Source organism: Adiantum capillus-veneris, chromosome 9 (genome assembly GCF_014529385.1).
Source record: "Adiantum capillus-veneris isolate H3 chromosome 9, ASM1452938v2, whole genome shotgun sequence".
Classification (NCBI taxonomy): domain Eukaryota; kingdom Viridiplantae; phylum Streptophyta; class Polypodiopsida; order Polypodiales; family Pteridaceae; genus Adiantum; species Adiantum capillus-veneris.
Window position 1 is genome coordinate 101,244,710 of NC_140939.1, and position 25,718 is coordinate 101,270,427.

A 25,718-nucleotide genomic window follows, 5' to 3' on the forward strand; every position below is an offset into this window, starting at 1 on the left:
GTGCCATCTATGGAGAGATGCACAGTGCCAATACCCTCAATGGAACATGCATGATTGTTTCCAAGGTATACATGGCAATGCTTGCCTGCATCAAAAGTAGAGAAACACTCCTTGATAGGAGTCACATGAAATGAAGCACCGGAATCAGCTATCCAAGTCTGGGATAATGTATCATTGACAGTCAACAAAGCATCAATAAGATCACTCTTGGTGATCTACATGTCCTGTGAATGAACATTAAGAGAGGCATCAAGGTCATAAGCATCATCATCTGACAAAGTGACACACAAGATGTCCTCTACATCTGACAGCTCCTCAATTACAACAATAGAAGCCACATTGGCCTTCTCTTTGTCCTTTGAGCTGTCCTGTGCATTTGTCTTGACTTCCTTCTTCTCTTTCTTTTTGTCTCCGCCATTCTTTTTCCGTTCTAACTCGGCTTTGTAGTACCTACAATCGGGTTTCTTGTGACCTTTCCTGCCACACTGACAGCAAGTCACATCACCCTTGCCTTTGCTGGCATTTCCCCTTTCCTTACTCTTACTCTTACTCCTTTGTGCAATAGACGTTCTTCTTCTCTGTCCTGCCTCTAACCATGTTGGCAGAGCTGCCTCCCTCTCCACCTGCTTTCCTCTTGATTTCCTCATTCAAGATAGAACCCCTAACACCATCAAAGGTCAAATTGGGGTTATTCGACAATGAAACCACCAATGTTTTCCATGAATCAGCTAAGGTCATAAGCAATAGACGTTCTTCTTCTCTGTCCTGCCTCTAACCATGTTGGCAGAGCTGCCTCCCTCTCCACCTGCTTTCCTCTTGATTTCCTCATTCAAGATAGAACCCCTAACACCATCAAAGGTCAAATTGGGGTTATTCGACAATGAAACCACCAATGTTTTCCATGAATCAGCTAAGGTCATAAGCAAGAAGATAGCTTTCAGCTTATCATCAACAAAAGGAGACAAACCTGAATCCTGTAATAACTGCGACAAAGTACCTGTAAACAACAACAAGTGCTCTGCAGCGCTCTTGGACTCATTTAGCTGCATGCCAACAAGTTTTCGCATCAAATGCACTTGGTTGACATGCGTTGTATTCTCTCTCATGCATCGCCTTTAACTTCTCCCACACATCAAAAGCATTTGTGAGACCTTTCAAATCAATGACTGTCTCATCGATCATGGCCATTTTGATGTATGTAACTGCCTTCCTGTTCAGGCTAACCCATGCTTCATCCGACATATTCTGTGGCTTTACCTGTTCAAGTGCTCCTTCACAATTCTTAAGAAATAGGATTCCCTGGATCCTGTCTTTCCAAAGGTCGAAACGTGTTCCATCGAACCTCCTAATCTCGAAGAGATTCTTCACATCCGAAGAAGATGAGGCCATAGTTGCAAGAACAAGAGGGCTAATACGCTGAATTTTTGGGCAAAATGCACCAAAATCAGAGTATAACCTCACAGAAGTGTGCACTACAACTCCAAATGGTCACAGGAGCAATTTGAGGAAAAACAATTTCTGAAATTTATGCGCAGGAAATTTCAACGAGTGAATTTGTGCTCAAAAACAACAATTTTAGTTGTTTTTAGCCTCACAGAACATACATAAGGCTAATGCACAGCCTTTAGAAGCATGTATGAGCAAAAGCCCCAATTTGTAGCATCAAATTGCAGAAAATTGAGCCACAAATGGTCATTCATAGCCAAAACTTGTCAAATGTGCATAAATTGCATTTGCATTTTCCTCAATGTAGATGCATCAAAAATACACTTGCAAAAACCAGCGTGAATCTGAAATTTACTGAAAACACCTGTTTTAAGACATGTTTTTCGGCAATTTCTTTGTTTTCGGGTAGCGGGGACCTAGCAAAGATGTTCCCACACCTTAATACATGATTTGCAAAACCTGTATTTTCCTGTCATAACCAGTAATCTGCTGATTTTGACCTAATTTCAGCTTATTTTAGGTCAATTTGACTAGCCGGGAGCCCTCTAGTGTCCGGGGACGAGTCCTTTGGCGATAAAATTGCAAAATCTCGCGTGAAAGTTTACCTCTGCTGAAAATCAGCGCTTGCAGGTTTGGAAGAAAACCCTAATTTTGCTCTGATACCAATTGATGAGTGCGCAGCAATGTGTGCAAGTGATAGAGCACGAGAAGATGTGCAAGGCTTGAGGCTTTGAGAGGTGGCGATGACCTGCAGAGAAGGGGGCGCTAGGAATCAAAGAAGAAGAGAGAGAGAGGCTGCACGATTTGTGAAGGGAAATAAGTGAAAGTCGAGATTGGGCTCTCATTCCCTTTATTAAAGTATAGGACCATTTTTAAGTTAGTGGCCAAGTTCAATGTGAACTTAGCCAAAGGTTAGTAACCTTTAAAAATATACATTAAAGGGGTCATTTGGGCCTTTAACCCAACATCTTTGCCTTGCACGGTATGTGCTATGTTCCATCCGTCTGGGGGTACCAGTGGTATGTAAATCCTCGGCAATGATTGCGGACTCCATCATCCGCTGAAGGGTGTCGTGTGGGTACACCTTCATGCTCTTCCAAAGCGGTGGTTGAAGACCTGCTTCAAACTTTCGCATCTTTTCCTCGACGGAAATATTCATGAAAGGCGTAACTTTCAAAAGGACCGACCAAAACTTGTCAACATAAGCCATGACTTTCTCTTGTTCCTTGTGGGCCAGCCAATCCCATTCCTTTCTTCCCGTTCCTTCCCGGAATCATCCTTCTTTGCAGAGAAAGAGAGGAATCCGAGCTCTGATACCACTATCACAAACGGAAGCGCACACGAATAATCAACGACATGAAAATAAATAATTTTTCAACTAAACAGAGTTGAGGGAGAAGTTTGACACAGTATTTGGGACCAGAAGATGGGCTGGTCCCCTCCTTAAAGAGAATCCTTTATTAGGGAGAATCTTTTTACAAGCACAAGAACCGGAGAAACCCCTCCATTCTAGATCTTAGACGCAATGGTCGTTCCTTCCCGTGAGGGAAATTCCCGAGAGACGAGCTCTCAATTCCTTTTTCTGCCTGAGCTCAGAGCCGGAGCTCTGCAGGCAATTCCAAATTCCATCCCCGGAATTCCCAAGCGTAGGCCGAGGCCTTCTCGCTTCTTCTCCGCGAGGGAGTACCTGCACAAAGCAAACACACAAAGCAACAACTCGCAGAGCGTCGTCACAAATTATACCTGCCGCTCCTTGCACAGAAAAGCGACCTCCGTACTCTGTCTTCACGCGATCAATTGCAGATTTCCGGCGGCAGAGTCTTCTCTCAATTCCCAACGGTAGCTTCTCCTCCCTGCAACTGAACGCTGGCTGCCCTTTTATAGGCCTTGGGGACCCGCAAGAATAGAGAGCGTTGCCTTACAGGAATAGCCTAGCTTGGGGCGCATCCTGGAGAGAGGAGAGAGAAAAACGAGATCGCTGTTTTCAGCCCATCCGTACAGCCAGTCAGCCAACGTGACTTATTTTGGAGACCCTGCTTTATTTTAATAATGGGCTGCCCACTTAATATCCGGCCAAATTTTTAAAAAGGTGTGAACCTGTTCAAACTTAAAAACACTCAGTGAGCTGAAAATCGATGCTACATAAACACATTTCAGGCGTCCCCGTGTGCAGTACACATGCACAGATGCTATGCAAACACAGATTCCTCGCGGGAAAGCGTCTGCTCTTCCCAGAAAACTCTTTAAAATATTCCGCTTTTTAGGAAAAGCTTCTCAGAAACCATCTTTATTCTTGTGCTTGCGTCTTTACGCGTATTCCTCTTTCCAGTTCGCATCCTGCCACACCAACGAGATATTTCCTTTCCGATGCTCTCGTCACCCCATCACGTGACGCATCAGGAATATTCGTTTCCCGGTCTCTCCTACCGAACTAACCGTAAAACCCCTTCGCGATGCTTAATGTCACCCATCATATGACGCATCAGAGTTTTCCGTTCTTGATGGCTTTTAATAATTCCAATAGATCTGCAGTTCCTAACCTTACGGTTCAAGTGCACATCTTTAAATATCCTAATTTCAATAAAAAGAAATTACTCGAGAAAATAAGAAAATAGTCCATTTAGCAACAGGTAGTCGGTGCTTTGTAGAACCTCTAGTCATGTGCAATCAGATCCGTCAAAGCAGGCTGCCAATTGAAGGGGGTAACAGCAACTCTGCCAGCTTCCTTGGGACCCTGGTGAATGACATTTGGCTGCAGATCTCAAAGCATCCTTCTTTGAGTATGGTGCAAATAGGCATGCACATTTTCATCGCTCGCCCTTCCCCTTGGGCTTAGTTATATGCGGGTCTGTCCCGTTTATCTTTGACTAGGTTCTGGTCGCATTTACTGGAGGCTGGTACTGCCCAGAAGATCATGCATCTCATGTGGATGTTGGCTCATGCAGGTTTAGTTGTTGAATCTTGCGTAATACGCACAGGCCATGATCCAACTTGCATAAAATGCCATTCCCATATTCCTTAGCACAAGCCCACATGACATGGAGAGCAGTCTGTCAAGAGCAGGTTTACAGGCTTGATTTGAAAGACAGGGTGCACTGTGTTAGCTACTCCAGACTATAGCAATCACTTGTTTACGAGGGGAGGCCGAGGATCCGTTTTGCTTTCCTCTACAGGCTATTTCCGCATAAGATAGGCTTCCCATGCTTGCTCAAACCGCAGAGTCCTGCATTCTCCATGGTAACTAGCATTACTACTTATTGTATTTGGAAAGTTCTCCGTGGTCACCACTGACCAGCACTACTGCTTATTGTGTTTGGAAAGTTTACTGCTGATATACATTAGGCAGCCTTCCTCCCTTGCTGATACCATAGCCAGCATCTAGGCTGAGCAGTTGCACTCCTCGTGCAGTCTTAAGATGCATTTGCAAGATTCTCCAGAGCTGCCCAGCAGTGCAGATTCCAGTTATATGGGCAATCCTTTTCTATTTCAGTTCTGCAGCAGGAAAATTAGAGTTGGCAACACCAAGACTTCTACGCTCATGCAAACAGCCTTCTTGGCATCGTATCATCCCTCGTTGTCCATTCTTTGAGTTTGTACCTCCAATACAATCCAGCAATTACAGTGGCTTACAGGAGCTCTTGTACAAGAGACAGTTATGATTTTATCCAAAAACCTATATACAAATACCAGCGTCCTTTTGAAGAGGTTATAGATAAATACTTTCATGGGCCCTAGATTACTTTCATACAAGACAAGATAATAACACAAATGAAAGGAACAAGGATGGCACTTGTTGCAAACCCTCTAGCTCTTTTGCACTTAGTTCCACAGTTTAATGAACCAATGTCCACTACTTCATGACAATCAAATAGCCTCATAAATGCAGGGAGTCACAAAAAATTGTTCAACGGCAGCAAATCTCAAAGTCGATCAAAAAAGAAAAATCACCTGGAAATGGAAATTTCTTTCAATCTCTATCTGAATTTCAGCACATTTCTTAGCCCTTTTAACTGCTACTTCTGTGCCATCATGAAGTATCCCTTTGTAGACATGATACAAGCGAGTCTCACCAATCAAGTTACTGAATCCCTCACAGCATTCCTCAATCTCTTTAAAAGTAAACGATTTACCAAAATCTGCACCTTGAAGACAAAGAGCACACTTCACTACAAAAAAAGACATTTTTTGTTGTTACATGCTAGTATCTTGGTTTCATGTATCATTTCCTACCTCATTTATCAAAATTGCCTCACTTTCTTGTTGCACAACACCTATTTTGTAATGAATTACCACTCAATTACAGCAGTTCGAATGGTAAGAAAATGATATGCTTATACCACTGAAAAGAAATTAAGCAATCTAACTGACGAGCACAAATCACATTTAGTTATAATATTCTTAAGAAAATCACTGTAATCTGCACTCTAACAGACAAAACAAGAAATTTCCAACCCCATAAAACAGTTCCTAGAACCAAAAAGAGGTTGCAAGAGAGGAGTCGAGAAGTAAGAGGTTCTGAGCACGTTTTAGTTCATTTGCACATCTAAATTAATCATTTCCAGGTGAGATGGATCGTGCAGTAGCAAAACTAGTTCACTTCTCTACTCTCTTACATGGCTCCGAAGTTGCTCCTTTCACTTCCAAATGAAAGTATCAATAAAAGACCACTCCAACATAAAGGTGAATTTGTAGCTAGCAAAATAATGTATTATTGCTCCCTACCAAATATATCCACTGCATAATATGCTTCCATTTGCACTAATATTGTCGAGTTATAGTTCATTTGCACGTTTAAATTACTAATTTCCATGTGAGATGGATAGTGCTGTAACAAAACTTGCTCACTTCTCCAAAAATTTACATGGCTCCAACAACTTGGATTCTCACTTCCACGTGAAAGCATCAATAGAAGACTACTCCAATATAAAGGAGAATTTGTAGCTAGCAACATTATGTATTGTTGCTCCCTACAAAATAATTTCCATGTGAGATGGATAGTGCTGTAACAAAACTTGCTCACTTCTCCAAAAATTTACATGGCTCCAACAACTTGGATTCTCACTTCCACGTGAAAGTATCAATAGAAGACTACTCCAATATAAAGGAGAATTTGTAGCTAGCAACATTATGTATTGTTGCTCCCTACAAAATAAATTATGTATTGTTGCTCCCTACAAAATAAATTCAATACAAAATGTGCTCCCATTTGTGTTATGTAAACTTTTCGATCTCATCTTCATTATCGACCAAGTCACATTCATACTTCAGTTCAAAACCCCTGAGACTAAGATCAGGTATCTTCAACAGCAGTATACTCCTCATCAATATACCCTATTTCTTCCATGATTATTGTTCTTTTATGGGAGGATAATCTAGTGCTGTCACTAGCAACAATAAAAATGATCATTCTTTTATTTGTTTGTATTTAATTTAAGGATTTCAATAAGGAGTCGTTGGAACATGGGCATGCAACTTAATGCATGCTTAGCCTTGTAAAAAGGTTTTTTCATGACAGTCTTCATCTGACAAACCAATGACTTCGAGTGTTAGACAACAGCCTCTAGGAAGGGCCAGCCTGTATATTGCAAATATATGTGACTTCATTGTAGAGCTTGTGAAACATAACAGAAGACAAAGATAAAAATCTGATGAAGTTGGATTGGAAGTTTAAACAGCAGTAAATCATGTACAAGATAGAGACAGTGTCATTTCAGAGCCACAGAAAAAGAAAAAGGTGCAATGCTCACTTGTATGATAGTCCTTGTCATTGGGTGGTTCAACTGCCTTTGTCCAGGTACATGGTAAAATAGGGGTACACATCCTCTTGTGGAGAAGAAAAATTAACTGGAAGATCAATAAAATAAACCCTGCAGTGGCAACTACTGCCCCTGCTCCGATAAGCCCACACATCCACGCCCCCAAGCCCATTGCCTCCTATCTGACCTTTGACAGAGAATTCAAGCCATCAAACCTGCATAATGAGGAATCAATATTAGAGCTTGTACTGCCCTAAATGCAAAAAGAGACTCAAAATGACATTAAATCTGAAAAAGACTAGATACACTGCGAGGAAAAAAGGCGAAGGATGGTTGCAACAATAAAAGACAGATTTACAGCATGCCTCAAAGTTTATCTTCCGAAACGAAGACACTGGCAAATAAGTATCCCAAAACCTCTGGCAGTAGTCATCCAATGTATCTATCTTAGTCATTCTCAAATGATGCCAAGCCGTGATGACATCTCTTTCATATTCATATGATATCCAAGTTGACATGGAAATTTTCTTGAATTTTTACCCATGTCGTAGGTGCTTCTCTATGTAACAACAGAGTAGACCACCATGTTTGTGCATTTCCTTTCAAGTAAGATGCCGTCATTCGCACCTTTGAGTGTTCCGTGAACCAACCTCCCAAGAAGGTGATGTCAAACTGTTGTATAAACTCAAGGGCTCGATGGGTGTCCTGGTAGCCTGAAAACGTCTCAAACCTAACGGCCTGACCTGACCCCCTTTCCTTGAACTCCTTGATTTTCTTGCTCATCTGTTCGTTATCAGAAGAGGATGAGCTCTCCTCCTTTGAACTGCTAGATGGCCTCCCATGCCTCCTAGACTTTTTCACAAATCTACTTTTCTTGCTTTTTCTCCCTTTCTTCCACCTTTTCTCATCCTCTCTGGAACTAGAGGACGACGAACTGTCGGAACTCTCTGAAGACGAAGAAAAAAATCCGAGTCATCCTTGAAACGAGCACACTTCTTGGATCTGCTTGCCACCTCAAAAGTCAACTTCCGGCCCAAATAACCGGAGAAATGAGCTTTGTCCAGCTCTTTCTGCGAGTACAGCTTCCGCTTTTATGTACTCGTATGTCCTTTCAGCTTTCTTCCCGACCTGAGAGGAGAATCAATGGCCTCACACCATCTCGAGTGAATCTCATCAATCGGATAATTGTTAAAGTGTTACGCAAATTTCAGGTCTCTATAGTACTTTATCAATCTAAGAAAAATATAAAAAATACATAGAATATATATATATATTGGAAGTTACCCTAGATATAGGATCAAGCTAGAGTGTGAGATGATAATGAGAGAGTAGAAAGAAAGAACCAATGCTTTTGGCCCAAGTTAAAGAAACGGAGCCATTGATGCTTTTTTCCATAATACTTTCTAACGATAAAGTAAGAATATGTATCCTTGAGATAAAAAATAGGATGAGATAGAACGCTTATTATTATACTTAGATATGCATATGTACATTATAGGAAATATATTGATGTATCTGAAAAGTTAAAAGATGGATCTTGTAGCATTCGTTCCCACTATGTACGTGTCACAGCACGACAATAGGTTGTCCGTACAATCATGCTACGTCATCAGCTGGTTGCATAGTCTTTGTGTCTGTTGATCCTGCTCTTTTTGAAAGTCTTGTGTCACTAGGGTCCCATCGGATGGCCCACAAGTGTCAAAGGTGCAGCCGAGAAGGGTAAATCGGGTGATGAACTTCTTTGCAACTACGAGCAAACCACCTCTCCGTACCAGGCAACCGATAGATCTTGTATCTATCGTGATGGATCTCCTCGTCGTCAAGGTCCTAGCGCATTCTACACACTGTACAGGCATAAGCACACACCAGAGACAGTGGCACACCAAAGAGGGTGTGCATACACTAGGAGAAGGGAGCGATAGCAAGGAGAGGGGATCGCAATGGAACAACGCCAGAGGAGAGAGATCGCAGTGGAGAGAGAAAACGCTAGAGAGAGATTGTCACCTGCACACCAAAACGCTAGCAGAATGAGAAAACGCTAGAGAAAGAGTGTGCCCAAACGTTGGATCTCTGCACTGAACAACATGCCAAAAGTACAAGGGGAGGGAGTGCATATAGGCAAACTCCCACTTTGCCCTACCTCAGTGAAAACCCCACGACCCCATAAATGGCTGATAAATGCTAATAAATATGTAAACTCACTAAAAGTGACCTGAAACGCATATTTAGTAGCAGAATTGCAAAAGACTCGAGACTCTGACCCCGGGAAACCCTGGGAACAGGGTCATGTCTCATGCCAGCCTGCTGGGTAAGCAACACAATGAAGTGCATCGCCGTGAACAGGTACGTCTACCTCAAGCACGGCCGGGAACAGCCACAAAACAGCCCCCACTCCCTAATCTGATCCTAGCAGATACTCGAGCTACCACCAGACAGGAAACTGAACTCTAACAACAGGTTAGTGGAAACTCTTCTTTAAAAAAAGGCCACTCGGCAAGTTCGTAGAACTTCTTCTATTGCTTCTTCTTCTATTGCTTCTTCTTCACTTAGGGTTTAGACTCCTCAACCGGGATCTACAAGTTGGCTTCATTTTTCAATGGCTTGACACGTCAGCAGTTTGTGACATCCCCCTTCTTAAAAGAGAGTAATCGTCCACGATTATCTTATATCTGCAAAACAGCTAAGTTAGCTCAAAAATTTCCGAGGTCATTTTGAGGGACATTCCGAGGGACAATCCATTTTCTCATTCCAAATTGGAGCTCTTGATATCCTGGCCTTGGGTCGTTGGCTTCCTAGAAAAATCTCATCAAATAGGGAGTATATTCTCATTCCAGATCGGAGCTCTTGATATTCTGGCGTAGCGAAATTAGCCATCACACCCAAACCGTGTTGATCTCCAACAGGTGTCTTAATGCACTAAAATTACATACCCAAGCAATCTCATCCAATTAAGAATATTCAATGGTTGGCACATCACGATGCAACAGAAATGCTCACATATGCATGTTACAATAATCGTCGATGAACACTTCCTCCGCAAATAACCATCCAGGTTCGGACCATGAGCTGTTCAAGGACACCCTCATCACTCCCCCCGCAAATCACCTAAAACGGTCCGGACCATGAGATATAGAGGCCTTTTACAACCAAACGCCCCTGCGACCGCGACACGAAGATTCTTTAATAACCCAGGACACGAAGATTCTTTAATAAACTTCCCTATGAAACTCCGAAGTGCCATCTTGCCCTCTCTGCTCTTCAGTAGGACCAGTATACTTTCAAAAAAGCAACACGCGTTGTTAGGTGCAGCGGAATGAATGTTTGCGCTTTGCTCAAGATGAGTGCTTCGAACTGTGCTCAAGGTTCTTTTTGTTCTTATGGAAGGGAGAGCCTTCCGTTCTTAATGAGAGAATGCTATGATCACAAACAAAGTGAATGGACATTGTGCATGCAAGTGTATGAGACTGAGAGATAGAGAGAGAAGAGAGATACGACACCAGAGATGTTGTAAAACCCTCCTCCGAAGGCCCCACTCTCGTCGGCGAGAGTGGTCTACTTATGATTGCACAATCTGGTACAAATGGAATGCATGGACTGATGCAAGTCTAGGCTATGTCGGTGATGACGACGGTGACGACGAGCCCGACCTAAGGGCTGAAATCTGCAATCTTTCTACTGCAGTCCAAAAACGCTATGGGCTGAAATCTGCGGCTCGTCGTAAAACGCTGATTCTGGAATTGTTTTTGTGGGTCTTTGATGCTGAAAATCTGCAGGTTTAGGGCTGAAAACTGAGGTTTCTTTAGGCTGAAAACTGACGGTCTTTCTGGGCTGAATCTACTACTCTTTTAGGGGCTGAACTTACAGGTTCTTCATTACTGAAAATGCTGCATTGCTGTGGTTTCTACTACTGGAAATGCCATGCTGAACTCTCCAAAAACGCTAGGTTGCTGAGCTTCCAAAAACGCTAGGTGCTGTGGTATGCTTGCGAGAAGATCTTATACAAAAACGCCAGACTGATGCAAGGCTAGGGCGATGCTTGATGGAGGAAATGCTAGGGGAGGTTCTTGCTTCTTGCTTGGAGGAAATCCACCAAGGGGTCTTGTTGGAGAAGTTGCCTATTGAGCTTCGCTCCTGTTGCCTCTTCTGCCATTTTGTGCTAGTCTAGGTTTGCTTATATACAAACTTACTCAATTTGCCCTACCTACTTTCCAACAAAAGTCACTTAAAAATAATAAGTGAAAAATGTCAAAAATAGGTAAAATACGCTAAATGCACTAGAAAATTCCCTTGATGGATTCTGATGGGAATGCTTATGATCATGTTGTGTGCAACCAGAGGATATGCATCTACACTAAGTGACTGGGCATGCAATGTCTACGAATAGACTCACAAAAGTGCCAGATCACTTCTAAATATAGACTGACTGAACTGACTGAACCATGATCATGTTGTAGCTTGTCCACGGACACATAGGGTTGGATGTGTCACGTGACATCCCCTCCTTTTCAAAGTGAGGTACTGGTACCGAACTGTATGGCGTCGAGGGAGATCGCCAATAGCATCCGAAATCCTGGAAGGGACTCTTCGTCGGCCCACTCTGATGTGTGGGTCGTGCGCTACTTGAACTTCATAAAGGTCTACAATGCTTGCTTCTTTGGGCCGCGCCGAAAGCGACACAAAGTCTTTTGTGGCTCATTCAATGCTTCAACTTCATCGAGAATCATGCTTCTTTCTTCTTCAAGAATCTCCATGGCTGAAAATTCCTAAAACCATTTCCAACACAAAACCATGAACATACCTATTCCATGTAAAGTGAGTGGAAAAAATCGTGTCTTCCTCAAAGACTGTGTATGCAATTTCGATGAACCAATAGACGGAGTGCTAAACCGTTCACCACACACACGCAAACAATGAGATCGAATCTTTCTCTTTTGATCTAGAGCAATCAACTGTGGCAACTCACAACGGAAATGCCCATGCTTGGTGCTCATACTGTCATGTGCTCGTTCTACAAATGTGTCATGCCAAGGAAGAGACATGGAATGTGACTTCCTTTCATACATACTTTTCAGCTTTTCATGAAAAATTTGCATACATTCGTGCTCATTCATGAGTGAAACGTGCTCAAGGTACAATATGTCATGCCTAGTAAAAGAGATCACATAAAGACGCTGACTAAAATACAGGAAACGATCACGAATGAAACACTCGAACAATGCGTGCATATCAATCATGCGAACACATAATAATTCCTGTGAGGGTTCTTTGGACCTGGGCTCGAGAGCCAAGATCGGTTCTTCCTGAATGATCGAATCGTCTTGTGGGGGTTTTTTGGACCTCGACTCGAAAGCCAAGATCGGTTCTTCGCGATTGATCGAATCTACAACGAGGTTAGCTTCGCTAGAAAAGCACCAACTAACTCATCATCCTTGTGAACAATCACATCATCTTCATGTAACTCATCATGCTTGTGAGAAATCACATCTTGATCATGCAAATCATCATGCTTATCATTGTCAATCAAATCATCATCATGCAAATTGTGTGTATCATGCTTGGGAGAAGAAGAGACTGAGAGAGTCTCCTTCTCTTGAATCCGTTCAATCTTGTCCTGCATATTAGCAATGAGAGATGGAGAATGAACAATGTCCTCTCCATGAATGATAATGGATGGGAGAATCACTTTTGGCATGGAGAGTGAAAGTGTTAGCCTCCCAATCAATGAGAGGGTTAACATCACGAAACCATCGAATGCCCAAAATCATATCACATCCTGAGAGAGGAGAGACAACAAATCTTCTAGTGAAGGCAGCTTGTTGAATTGCAAACAACACACCAAGACACTCCTGCATGATGAGAGCGTCTATACCGGAAACAAAGCCAGAGACCTCAAGAGGAGATTTCTGACTAACTTCTAGGCAGGCTCTCAACAAGAGAGGGACTGATCACATCATGCATACTACCTGGGTCAAACAATATGACAAAACGCTGCCCCGACAAATGACCATAACATTTAATGAGAGAATCATCAATTGGAGGGTCAAGAGAAACTTGAGGCACACTCGTGTTATCATTAATTGCATTGACAGAGGAAGTGATTTAAGCTTAGGACATGTTCTTTTTATGTGACCCTTAATGTGACAATGAAAACAACGACCTTCCTTAGAATAAGTGCTTTCCTCTTTCGACGTGATGTATCCTCCTACAATTCCTTGTGCTACCTTTTCATCTGGAGTAAGCTTAGGTTTAGCAATTGTGTTAGCCTTACCCTTAGGTTCATTGGAAGAATTCTTTCTGAGAGACTGTTGGAAGATTTGTTAGAAGAGTTACCATTCTTACCGTTCTGAGGGTTCTGAGAAGTCTATGAGGTACTTGTGGCAGTCTTGTTCTCCTTAGGCTTTCCCTTGTGCTTCATCTCCTGTGCAAGAGCACTCGCTACCGCCTTGTTAAGATCGATTGGGTCGAAGACTTCTACATCAAACTTGATGAGCGCGCGGCGGTGTGTGCAAGTGATAGAGCACGCGAAGATGTGCAGTGTGTGTGCAGAGAGGGGTGGCGAAAGCCAGCAGGAGAGGAAGCGCTAGCAGAACGAAGAGAGAGAGAGAGAGAGAGAGAGAGAGAGAGAGCTCACGTTTTTGGGGAAAACTCAATAAGTGAGTTTTGGGTTTTCCCACTTTTATTATAAGTAACCTTTAAAAAATGTGTCCAGGTTCGTATTGTTCCAGGTTCAATATGAACCTGGACAAAGTATAAAAATGTACAAAAAGGGATTATTTAGGCCTTTAACCCAACAACCTCCCACTTAAAGGCATAAATGACGCCTTTAAGTTAACCAACTCCCACCAGCTATATGCAATGCTCATGTTGAGCCTTAGCAAGACTCTTGGTGAGAACATCTGCAGGGTTATCCAGTGTGTGAATCTTAGTCAAGGTGACTAGATCATCCTCCAATACCTGTCGTATGAAGTGGTATCGCACATCAATGTGCTTTGTTCGTGCATGAAACATGGCATTCTTGGCCAAATAGACAGCACTTTGGCTATCACATCCCAAGACAGGAGTACTAGCAGGCATACTAAGCTCTTTGACAAGTTTGCCCAACCATATGGCCTCTTTAGAAGCCTCAGTGGCTGAAATATATTCAGCCTCAGTAATACTCAATGCCACAATTTTCTGCAGTCGTGAACACCAAGAGACAGCACCACCAGCAATAGCAAACACATAGCCACTAATGGACTTCCTGGTATCCAAGTCACTTGCCATATCTGCATCACAATAGCCCTGCAACTTCAGGTCACTTTTGCCATAGCATATACACCTAGATTGTGTACCTGACAGGTATCTCAGAATGCATTTCATAGCTTCCCAATGTGCTTTGCCGGGATTGGACATGTATCTACTAACAACTCCCACCGCATGGGCAATGTCAGGACGAGTGGCAACCATAGCATACATAAGAGAACCACAAGCTGATGCATAAGGGATTCCCTTCATAGCATTCATTGCCACGTCATCCTTTGGGCAATCGGCTTTGCTAAGTTTTGTGTGTGGAGGTAAAGGTACTCCAAGTGACTTAGCTTCAACCATGTTAAACCTGTCAAGTACTTTAGCAATGTACTTTTCTTGAGATAAGAAGAGCAATTTCAGCTTTCTATCTCTCTTGATTCTCATGCCCAAGATATGCTCAGCATCACCTAAATCCTTCATTGCAAAAGCTGAATTCAGAAGACGTTTAAGAGCATCAATGGTAGACTTATGCTTCCCAACAATCAACATATCATCTACATATAGCATAAGGATTATAGGACTTCCATCATTGTCCTTCTTTGTATACAAACAATGGTTTGAATGGCTGCGTTTAAAGCCTTGAAACAGCATAAAAGTATCAAACTTTTTGTACCACTGACGTGATGACTGCCTCAAACCATACAGTGCCCTTCTTAGTTTGCATACAAGTTCCTTTCTATCAGGAACTACCTCAAGTTGCTTCATGTAGATATCTTCATCAATGTCACCATGAAGAAAAGTTGTTTTTACATCCATTTGATTCAATTCTAAGTCAAGCACTGCAGCGAGAGAAAAAAGGACACGCAATGTCGTAAGCTTTACAACAGGAGAAAAGATCTCTTGAGAGTCAATCCCCTCTTTCTGTGCATACCCTTTGGCAACTAACCTTGCTTTATACTTAGGCTTTCCATCAACACATTTGACCTTGTAAACCCATTTGTTAGGAAGAGCCTTTCTTCCTTTAGGCAATGGCACAAGATCCCAAGTATTGTTTGCATGGAAAGATTTGATTTCCTCTTGCATCGCAAGCTCCCACTTACTGCTTAACTCACATGATTTTGCCTCTTTATATGTAAGAGGCTCTCCCTCATCTGTCAACATAACATGATACAAAGAGGGGTCAAAGCGCTGTATCAACCTTCTGACACGAGTAGACCTGCGTACCCAATGATCTACATTCTCAAGCACAGGTTCTACATCAGGAGGCAACTCATTTTCAGCATGCTCATGCTGCTGAAAATCATTTTCAGCCATGACAGGTGGCTATCCATCCTCATTTGGAGCATCTAAATCATGTCCTACCTCTTCTGGCTCAAGGTTAACCGGCTGATTATCAATTTCAGCTTGCGGTAATGCATCCTGAGGCTCTTTTTCAACATCAATATGTAGCAAGAGAGGCTAAAATTTGACCGATTTCTTGTCAATTTCAGAAGATGTAGCATTTTTCAGCAATTTAGCCTCATTGAACACTACATCTCGGCTGCGTACTACCCTCTTAAACTGAGGCAACCATATCTTGTAGCCCATTTCACCCTCTTCCCCATAACCTAGGAAGAGTCCTTGGATGGACTTGGCATCTAGCTTTGTCCTCAAGTCATTACGAACATGGACAAAAGCCTCGCAGCCAAACACTCTCAAATGATCATAAGAGGCAGGTTTGCCAGACCAAACCTCCTCTGGAATGTCATATTTTAGCGTACTGTTAGGAGAGCGATTGCATACATGAACTGCAGTTTTCAAAGCCTCTCCCCAAAGCCCATGAGGGAGATTAGCCGTGGACAACATGCAACGCACTCTCACATAAAGTACGGTTATACCTCTCAGCCACGCCATTAGAAGATGGATTATAAGGGGCTGTCAACTCCCTTTTAATCCCATATTCTTCGCAATAACGCTGAAATTCAGCAGAAGTGTACTCCCCCCCATTGTCAGATCTCAGACATTTAAGCTTACTACCCTTTTGCGTGGTCACAAAAGCATGAAACCTCTTAAATGCATTAAATGTCTCACTCTTATTCTTTAACAAATATGCCCACCCTTTCCTAGTGCAATCATCAATAAATGTAACAAAGTATGATGCACCACCAAAAGACTTAACAGGCATTGAACGTACATCGGAGTGAATTAAATCAAGAGCATTATCTTTGCGCGAGACACCAAAATAATAAGAAGACTTCTTTTGTTTACCATACAAACAGTCATTACAAAAATCTAACTTGGTGCCCTTTACATCAACCCTCTTCAAAGAGGAGAGCGCATCAATTCCCTTCTGGCTCATATGGCCAAGTCTTTTGTGCCACAACTCCAAATGAGAAGCAACTTCGGCCACTGCAAGAAACTTGCCAGGCAAAGCTTTGCCATGTAAATAGTACAATGTACCACTCTTGCATCCCTTGACAATGAGCATCGATCCCTTAAGCAACTTCCATGAACCCCCAACAAAAATGGTTGTATAACCCTGTGCATCCATCTGGCCAACAGACAATAGACTCTTCTTGATGCCTGGTACATACCTTACATCTTTAAGCATAAACTCTTGGCCATTGTTTAATGCCAAGCGCACAATGTCCATTCCTTCAATGTCACAAGCATGGTTATCCCCAAGGTAAACCTTGCCATACTTGCCTGCATGATAAGAAGCAAAACACTCCACAGATGGAGTCACATGAAATGAGGCACCCGAGTCTACTATCCAAGACTGTGTAAGGCCATCATTTGCACTTAGCAATGCATCAATGACATCTCTACGTGAGATAAGCATGTCTTTTGCATTTGCTATAACAAAATCTGAGGCACATGAAGCTGCAACCAAGATCTCCTCACTGTCGGATAACTCTGTGATAACCACACTAGAGGATACATTGACAGTCTCCAAATAGGTACCTACCGATTTTTCCCCTTTCTTATCCTCTGTCTTCTTCTTCTCCTGTGATTCCTTCTTTCTTTCCTGCTCTTTCTTGAAATACCTGCAATCTGGCTTCTTATGGCCTTTTCTGCCACACTGGTAACAAGTCACATCCTTATCCCTAGACTTGCTTTTGCTCCTGTTTTGAGTCTTGGTACCTGTATTTTGCTTCTGACTTCTGCCTCTCGCATTGTAAGCAGAATTGCCACCTTCCCCACCACTAGACTTGCGTCTAATTTCCTCATTTAAGATGGAGCCTCGCACTCCATCATATGTAAGGTTGGGGCTATTACTCAAAGAAACCACAAGCGTTTCCCAAGAGTCTAGCAAAGTCATCAACAAAAATATGGCTTTCAACTTGTCATCAAAAGGTTGAAGCCCAGTATCCTGTAGCTGACTCATAACACTGGTGAAAGCACTTAAGTGCTCAGAAGCCAACTTGGCTTCGTCAAGCATCATGTTCACCAGTTTGCGCATCAAATGCACCTGATTCACAGGGATGGCATTCTCATAAGTGGCCTTCAACTTATGCCAAATTGCATGTGCAATGTCCAAGCCCTTTATGTCCACCAGAATGTCATCGATCACAGCCATTTTGATGTAGGCCTTTGCCCTCTTGTTGAGCTTGGCCCAATCCTCATCCGGCATATCCTCGGGCTTTACAGCCAAAAGGGCGTCCTCACAATCCTTGAGGAACAAAATCCCCTGCATCCTGTCCTGCCATAGGTCAAAACTTGTACCGTCAAATCGCTTGATTTCCATCAAGCTCTTGGCATCAGACGACGAGGAAGTAGAGGCCATTTGCACGGATAAAAATGCAGCAAAAAGTGTCTACACAAAATCTAAAAATTTTCAGTGATCACAATGTACCGCACGTTGCATACAATGTGCTGAAAATTTCAGCAATTAACAAGTATCCCCAATGCGTACTTGCATAAACCCACAAAAGGCGTACATAAACCTCAATTTGTGTACATAAAAATAGTCCAATTCTGAATTTTCTGCAAATTTACTGTTTTGGCGCATCAATTTGCATCAAATGGACTTGTTTTGAGTGGGAAAAGCAAGGAGCATTCATGGGAATCGATTTAGAACACCTGCGTTTTGCTGTTTTGACTTGTAATTTTCTGGTTTTTACTTGTTTTGACCTAATTTCAGTCTGTTTTAAGCTGTTTTGGAAACCCTAATCACCCTAGGTGACACCGGAAGCAAGGAGCTTCGCGATGAAAGGGGAAATTTGACGCGAGAAAAGCCTTTCGCCTGCTGTCCAGCCACCTGCGCAAAGCTTCTGAAACCCTAATCTAGCTCTGATACCAATTGATGAGCGCGCGGCGGTGTGTGCAAGTGATAGAGCACGCGAAGATGTGCAGTGTGTGCAGAGAGGGGTGGCAAAAGCCAGCAGGAGAGGAAGCGCTAGCAGAACGAAGAGGGAGAGAGAGAGAGAGAGCTCACGTTTTTGGAAAAAACTCAATAAGTGAGTTTTGGGTTTTCCCACTTTTATTATAAGTGACCTTTAAAAAATGTGTCCAAGTTCAATATCAAAGTATAAAAATGTACAAAAAGGGGTTATTTAGGCCTTTAACCCAACAAAACTTGATATAGTCGTCTAACCCAAAAAGGAATGCCTCTTTGCGTTATTATCCAACTTGCGTAATTGGGTACCTAGCTGCAAAACACGATTAGAAAAAGACATAACCGGCATACAATTTTGCTTGAGAGCGCGCCAACCGTCCTTCAATCGTGCAAGGTACTGAGGTGGCATAAACCGCGCCTTGAGCTTGTCTTGGAAATCAGCCCAATTGAAGGAAAGGGACGTGAATTCGTCGGCTTCCTCTAGGTGCGCGGCTAATTGTGCCTCTTGCCATGCGCGGTACCAATTAATGGCATCACCGACAAGGTACATGGTTGCCATCAAAACTTTGCTATTCCCTGTCTTCTTAGTTGTCGCAAAATAAGCATTAAATTGATGCAACCAAGAATGAATAACCGTAGCATCCATCTTACCATCATACTTACTAAAAGTCAACTTCTCTGTGACTGGATGGTTGGAATCCGCATCGTGGCTTGCGCCACTTGAAGAACTCCCACGGTCTTTGGCTAGTTCGGACTTCGAGGCAAGTACTTGTCGAATCAATTCTTGAGTACGTAGTTCTCTTTGAGCCTCACGCTCGATCTCCAAGGCCACTCTTTGAGTTGCACGCTTAGCCTCCAAGGCTACGCTTCGTGCTACTGCTTCCTCCTTTCTTTGTTCTTTTCTTTCTTTTCGTTCGTCGCGTTCGCGTTCCAAAGCAATGGGAGTCTCTTCTTGTTTGGCCATCATGGTAATGCGATTTGCTTCTTGTTGTGCGGTAATTCTTTCGTTTCTTTCGTCACGCTCGCGGTCCTTAGCTTCCTGTTGTTCTGCTTTTCTTGCTAGTTCTGCCAACGCAACTCGATTCGTTTCTTGTTGTTATGCCATCATGTCCAACATCGACTTGACCATTACCTCCATAGAAGTTGGTACAACTCGTGGCGTAGATGGCAAAGGGGAAGGGTTGGAAAATCTCTTGGTGGGGAGAACTCTTCGTCGCCTCTCTCATGCTCATCACCTGTATGCGAAGTATCCATCCCGCTTCGGGTGGCGACCATGCACTATGATCTTTGGTTCTTAAGTTCACGAGGAACTTGGGTTCTTGAGGGTCTTGAGGTTCTTGAGGTTGTCTTTCGCTTGCAAACCGTGTTTGAGAAGGATCTTCTCTTCTCCCGAGTTCTACTCTTTTCCGTGGGCGCACCCCTTGGCGGCCTTGCGCTCACACCAAGGTTGCTTTTTCCCACCTCACGTCGATTGGCCGGCCGCTAAGTGCACGGTCCGCTCTCAATGAGTGAAAAGAGGCACAAGGGGAGGCTGGACAAGCCCTTCTTTCCTGGAATTCCTGTCACTCTTCAAAAACACGATTAGGAATCTACACGCCCAAGCGAACTTGGGTTCGTGTGACCGCAACAAGCAAAAAAAATCTTGTGATTCTTGTGGTTCTTTCCTTGAGTGATACAAAACACTGCCAAAGCTCTGATACCAATGTTAGGTGCAGCGGAATGAATGTTTGCGCTTTGCTCAAGATGAGTGCTCCGAACTGTGCTCAAGGTTCCTTTTGTTCTTATGGAAGGGAGAGCCTTCCGTTCTTAATGAGAGAATTCTATGATCACAAACAAAGTGAATGGACACTGTACGTGCAAGTGTATGAGACTGAGAGATAGAGAGAGAAGAGAGATACGACACCTCCAAAGGCCCCACTCTCGTCGGCGAGAGTGGCCTACTTATGATTGCACAATCTGGTACAAATGAAATGCATGGACTAATGCAAGTATAGGCTATGTCGGTGATGACGACGGTGACGACGAGACCGACCTGAGGGCTGAAATCTGCAATCTTTCTACTGCAGTCCAAAAACGCTATGGGCTGAAATCTACGGCTAGTCGTCAAACGCTGATTCTGGAATTGTTTCTGTGGGTCTTTGACGCTGAAAATCTGCAGGTTTAGGGCTGAAAACTGAGGTTTCTTTAGGCTGAAAACTAATGGTCTTTCCAAGCTGAATCTGCTACTCTTTTAGGAGCTGAACTTGCAGGTTCTTCATTGCTGAAAACGTTGCATTGTTGTGGTTTCTACTGCTTGAAACGCCATGCTGAACTCTCCAAAAACGCTAGGTTGCTGAGCTTCCAAAAACGCTAGGTGTTGTGGTATGCTTGCGGGAAGATGTGATGAAAAAAACGCCAAACTGATGCAAGCCTAGGGCGATGCTTGATGGAGGAAATGCTAGGGGAGGTTCTTGCTTCTTGCTTGGAGGAAATCCACCAAGGGGTCTTGTTGGAGAAGTTGCCTATTGAGCTTCGCTCCTGTTGCCTCTTCTACCATTTTGTGCTAGTCTAGGTTTGCTTTGTTGGAATTAGGGTTGCAGAGAAACACACACACAGCTTGGAGAAGACGAAGGAATCTCAAGGCACACAATGGAGAGTGTGTTACTTAGTGTGCAATGGAAAGATAGATAGCCCTAGAGTGATGGGCGTATATATAATGCACGGGGGAAAAAACCTCCTAAAGAGGGTAAAAATGCCCCGGCGGTCCTAGTGTGTTCACACACATCACTACCATATGTATATGGTAACAAATCCCCCCTCGAGTGATGCGGCGAACGAGAGCTGGCACATGAGTAAAGGGAAGTGCCATGCCCTGAGGACAAGAAGAGTCCACAAAGGGGAGTAAGCCCAAAGCTTTGCGGAAAGCTTCAAGCTTCTCACGAGACAATGCCTTTGTGAAAAGATCTGCAAGGTTGTCCTGTGTCGGCACATAAGCCAAGCTGATCTCTCCTGCTGAGAGCCTCTCCCTGACATAGTGGTAATGCACCTCAATGTGCTTTGTGCGAGCATGAAAAACTGGGTTCCTCGCAACTGCCAATGCGCTCTGACTGTCAGTGTAGATAGTGTTGGCAGTGTCCTGTCCAACACCCAAATCAGCCATAAGGCGTCTGAGCCATACACACTCAACAGTAGCTGTGAAGACTGCCCTGTACTCTGCCTCACAACTCGAAGTGGCCACAGTAGGTTGCTTCTTGCTCAAACAAGATATACATGAACTGCCAAGCATGAAACAAAAACCACTTGTGGACACTCGCGTGTCAAAACAACCAGCCCAATCTGAGTCCGAAAAAGCATGTAAGTCTGGCGGCAATGATCCCCCCTTGGGATAAAACAAGCCAAGATGTAGAGTGCCACTAAGGTAGCGGAAAATCCTCTTGACAGCCTGCCAATGCTTAGACCCTAGGCTATGCATAAATCTGTTGACCTGTGAGACTGCAAACTGAATATCCGGCCTCGTGTTGCATACATAAATGAGGCAGCCAACAGCAGTTTGGTAAAGAGTGACATCAGCAAGATCACCAGCATCATGTAGACTCAACTTCAAACCTGTTTCCATGGAAGTGGCAATAGGTTTGCAATCCTCAAGTCCAAACTTACATAGCAATGTCTCTATGTAACTTTTCTGACACAAGGCAATACCACCATCGCACTGCTTAAACTGTATACCCAAATAATGATGCAACAACCCCAAATCTTTCATCTTGAAAGTAGCATTCAAATCAGCCTTAAATTCAGCAATATGTCTTTCATTTGGTCCAGTGATCAACAAATCATCAACATAAAGAACCACAATGAGAAGTACATCACCCTCACGCTTTACATACAATGTGCTTTCTGTTGGACTGTTACGAAAGCCTTGTTTGACCAAATGAGTGTCAGCTCTCATACCAAGCACGAGGAGATTGCTTCAACCCATACTAAGCCTTCTTACATTTGCACACTATGTCCTCTTGTCCTTTTATGACAAAACCGCGAGGCTGCGTTACATAAACTTCCTCAAAAATGTCACCATTCAAGAAAGCGGTAACAATGTCTGATTGATGTACATCCCAACCAAAATGAGCTGCCAATGCACATAGAAAACGCACAGTAGTCATACGACAAGTGGGAGCAAAAGTCTCTTCATAATCTATGTCTTTTTGCTGTGCATAACCCTTAGCAACAAGTCGAGCCTTATGGCGATCGATCTCACCATCCGGCTTGCGTTTCAACTTGTAAACCCACTTCGTACCAATGGCCTTTTGCCAGGAGGCAAATCACATAAAGTCCATGTGTCATTTTCTATAAGTGCATCATATTCTGATTGCATGGCAGCCATCCAATTTTCTGAATTCTGTGCTTCATCAAAAGATAGAGGCTCCTCAACATCGTGTAAACTAGACACAGCCAAAGTATAACAATCTGATACATAAGATGCATGGCGAGAGCCTGAACGAGTACAACTAGACAAAGGTGCATCCAATTTACTGTCACGCAAAGTGTGCACCAGCCATTTTGGCATACCTCTAGCCTGCTCATTTTCAGCCCTTTCCTCATCAAGTACATCATGTACATCTGCATCAGTAATAGGCTGCTCTAGAACATTTTCAGAAACCCCCAATAGGCTGTACATTTGCCTCATTGGAACTTACATTCGTATTTCCACCACTGAAAAGAGGCAACAAAGTGTCATAAATGTCCTCTGAGCTTACATTACTGTCTCTAGTACATGACAGCAGGGGCTGAACAGAATCTTCCACAAACACTACATCCCGTGAAACCAGAATACGTTTTGTTTGCGGATGATACAACCTGTAACCTTTGCTTTCAGCACTATAACCAACAAAAATACATTTCACAGCCTTATCATCCAATTTTTTGCGCTGCACTTGTGGCACCAAAGCATATGCCAAACAGCCAAAAACACGCATGTGCTCAATAGAAGGCTTTCTATCATGCCATGCTTCATATGGAGTAATAGACTGCAAAGCTTTCGTAGGACACCTGTTAAGTACATAAGTGGCACACATAATGACCTCAAGCCAAAAAGAATGCGGCAAAGCTTGACTTTTGACCATACATCGTGCCATTTCCGTCAGGGACCTGTTTTTCCTCTCAGCAACACCATTTTGTTGAGGTGTATAAGGCACTGTACATTGGTGTTTTATCCCACGACTAGCCAGAAATGCATTAAATTCATGAAACATATACTCCCCCCCTCGATCGGAACGGAGGGTGCCCATAGTACATTTCGAGACATTTTCAGCCATAGCCAGAAATTGTTTGAAGCACATAAAAACTTCGGACTTCACTTTAAGCAGAAATACCCATGCATGCATGGAGTAATCATCAATGAAAGTCACGAAGTACAGGTAATTGCCCAAGGACGGAGTTTGCATGGGCCCACAAACATCACTATGCAGAAGCTGCAACTTGCATGTGGCCCGAACTGAACCATCCTTTGGAAATTTAGAACGCTGCATCTTACCCAAAATACAGCCTTCACAAACATGTTTGACAGGTGCTTCAAGAGGCGGCAAAGAAGCAACCATATCAGATTTCTGCAAACGTAGCAAACTGGCAAAATTCAGATAACCAAAACGTGCATGCCAAAGTTTTGCATCTGAAATAGCCCTTGAATCTGCAACAGCATTTGCAAAATTTTGTCCACTCTTGTCATACAAAGTGAGCTTATACAGCCCACGGCACAAAAGGACAGATGTAACAATTTCATCACCAAAACTGAGATCATGAACTGTATATCTATCATCCACAAATTTTACTACAAGTCCAAGTGTAGCAAGTGCGGATACAGACAAGAGATTCTTCTTGATCCCAAGTACATAAAGTGCATCAACAAGTGTGAAGGAACTGCCATTAGCAGCAGTGAGCACAATCTTTCCAACTCCATGAACTGGATAAGAGGCGTTGTTGGCACAAGTGACTGAATTCCCATGAGGGACTGACTCGAGAGAGGTAAACAATTCACGATGTGAGGTAATGTGCTTTGTAGCACCACTGTCGAAATACCATACATGTGAATCTGCAGCAACTGAAAGCATGCATCATGGACAGCAGGATTGTAAGTGCACTCTGCGCTAAAAGCCCATCCTGCATCAGCATCAGCATTACAGTCTCCTTTCACAGAAGACTCAACCATGGCTGCATTTGTAGTGGAACCAACATTTGCAGTGGAACCACCCTCTTTCTTCTTAGCCTCTTTGGCCTTCAACTTAGGACACGACTTGATCAAGTGATCATTGGCTTTACAATAATGGCAACGCATCTTCTTTTTGCCCCTATCACCAAAATTGCCAGACGAAGTGCTGCCAACAGAAGCATTAGGAACAGAATTTTTGCCACTCGCAGCAGAACCATAAGAAGTGGCTGCATTACTGTTACCACCCTTTCTTTGAGAAGTAATAAAAGCCTGTTCAACTGCACGTTGCCTAGTCATGTTTTTTCTGGAAAGTGACTCTTGTAACAGCAATGTGCATAATGCATCAAACTTGACAACTTCAGGATTTCCTTGGGTCATAAGTCTCCAAGTACTAGCAAAAGTTTGGTAGGAATCTGGTAAGGCATCAAGAACAGTCTGCACAAGGGAACTGTCTGAAATGACTTCACCTGCAGAAATAAGATGCTCATTGATATCCTTGACACTAGCAAGGAAAGTGTCCATATCATCTTCCTCATGCATAATCTTCGACTCCAGCTCTTTACGCAGCAAAGCAATTTTAACCTCATTGCGGCTTGCATAAAGACCTGCTAGAATATCCCAAGCCTGTTTTGCAGATTTTGTTGAACGGATGTGAGGAACAATGGTGCGCTTCACAGACAACGTAATCAATGCATGAGACTGCGCATCCTTAACATCCCAACGAGCTTGTTCTGCCGTAGGCAAAACAACTCTAACAGCTGCAATCCTTGCAGCAAGACCTGCAACATCCTCA

At 43.2% G+C, this 25,718-nt stretch overlaps 1 protein-coding gene across 5 annotated transcripts in view; it reads right to left on the bottom strand.

Moving 5' to 3' along the window:
• LOC147450901 (protein MALE DISCOVERER 2-like) overlaps positions 1-25,718 on the bottom strand; it is a 69,859-nt gene that overhangs the window by 37,957 nt on the left and 6,184 nt on the right. For all 5 annotated transcript variants that reach the window (XM_086519894.1, XM_086519895.1, XM_086519898.1 and 2 more), the window contains 2 exons: positions 7,194-7,417; positions 5,395-5,588 (listed from right to left, as the gene is read on the bottom strand). In XM_086519894.1, coding sequence (XP_086376020.1) covers positions 5,395-5,588; positions 7,194-7,374 — 375 coding nt within the window. In that variant the 5' untranslated portion in view covers positions 7,375-7,417. The remainder of the gene's footprint in view (positions 1-5,394; positions 5,589-7,193; positions 7,418-25,718) is intronic.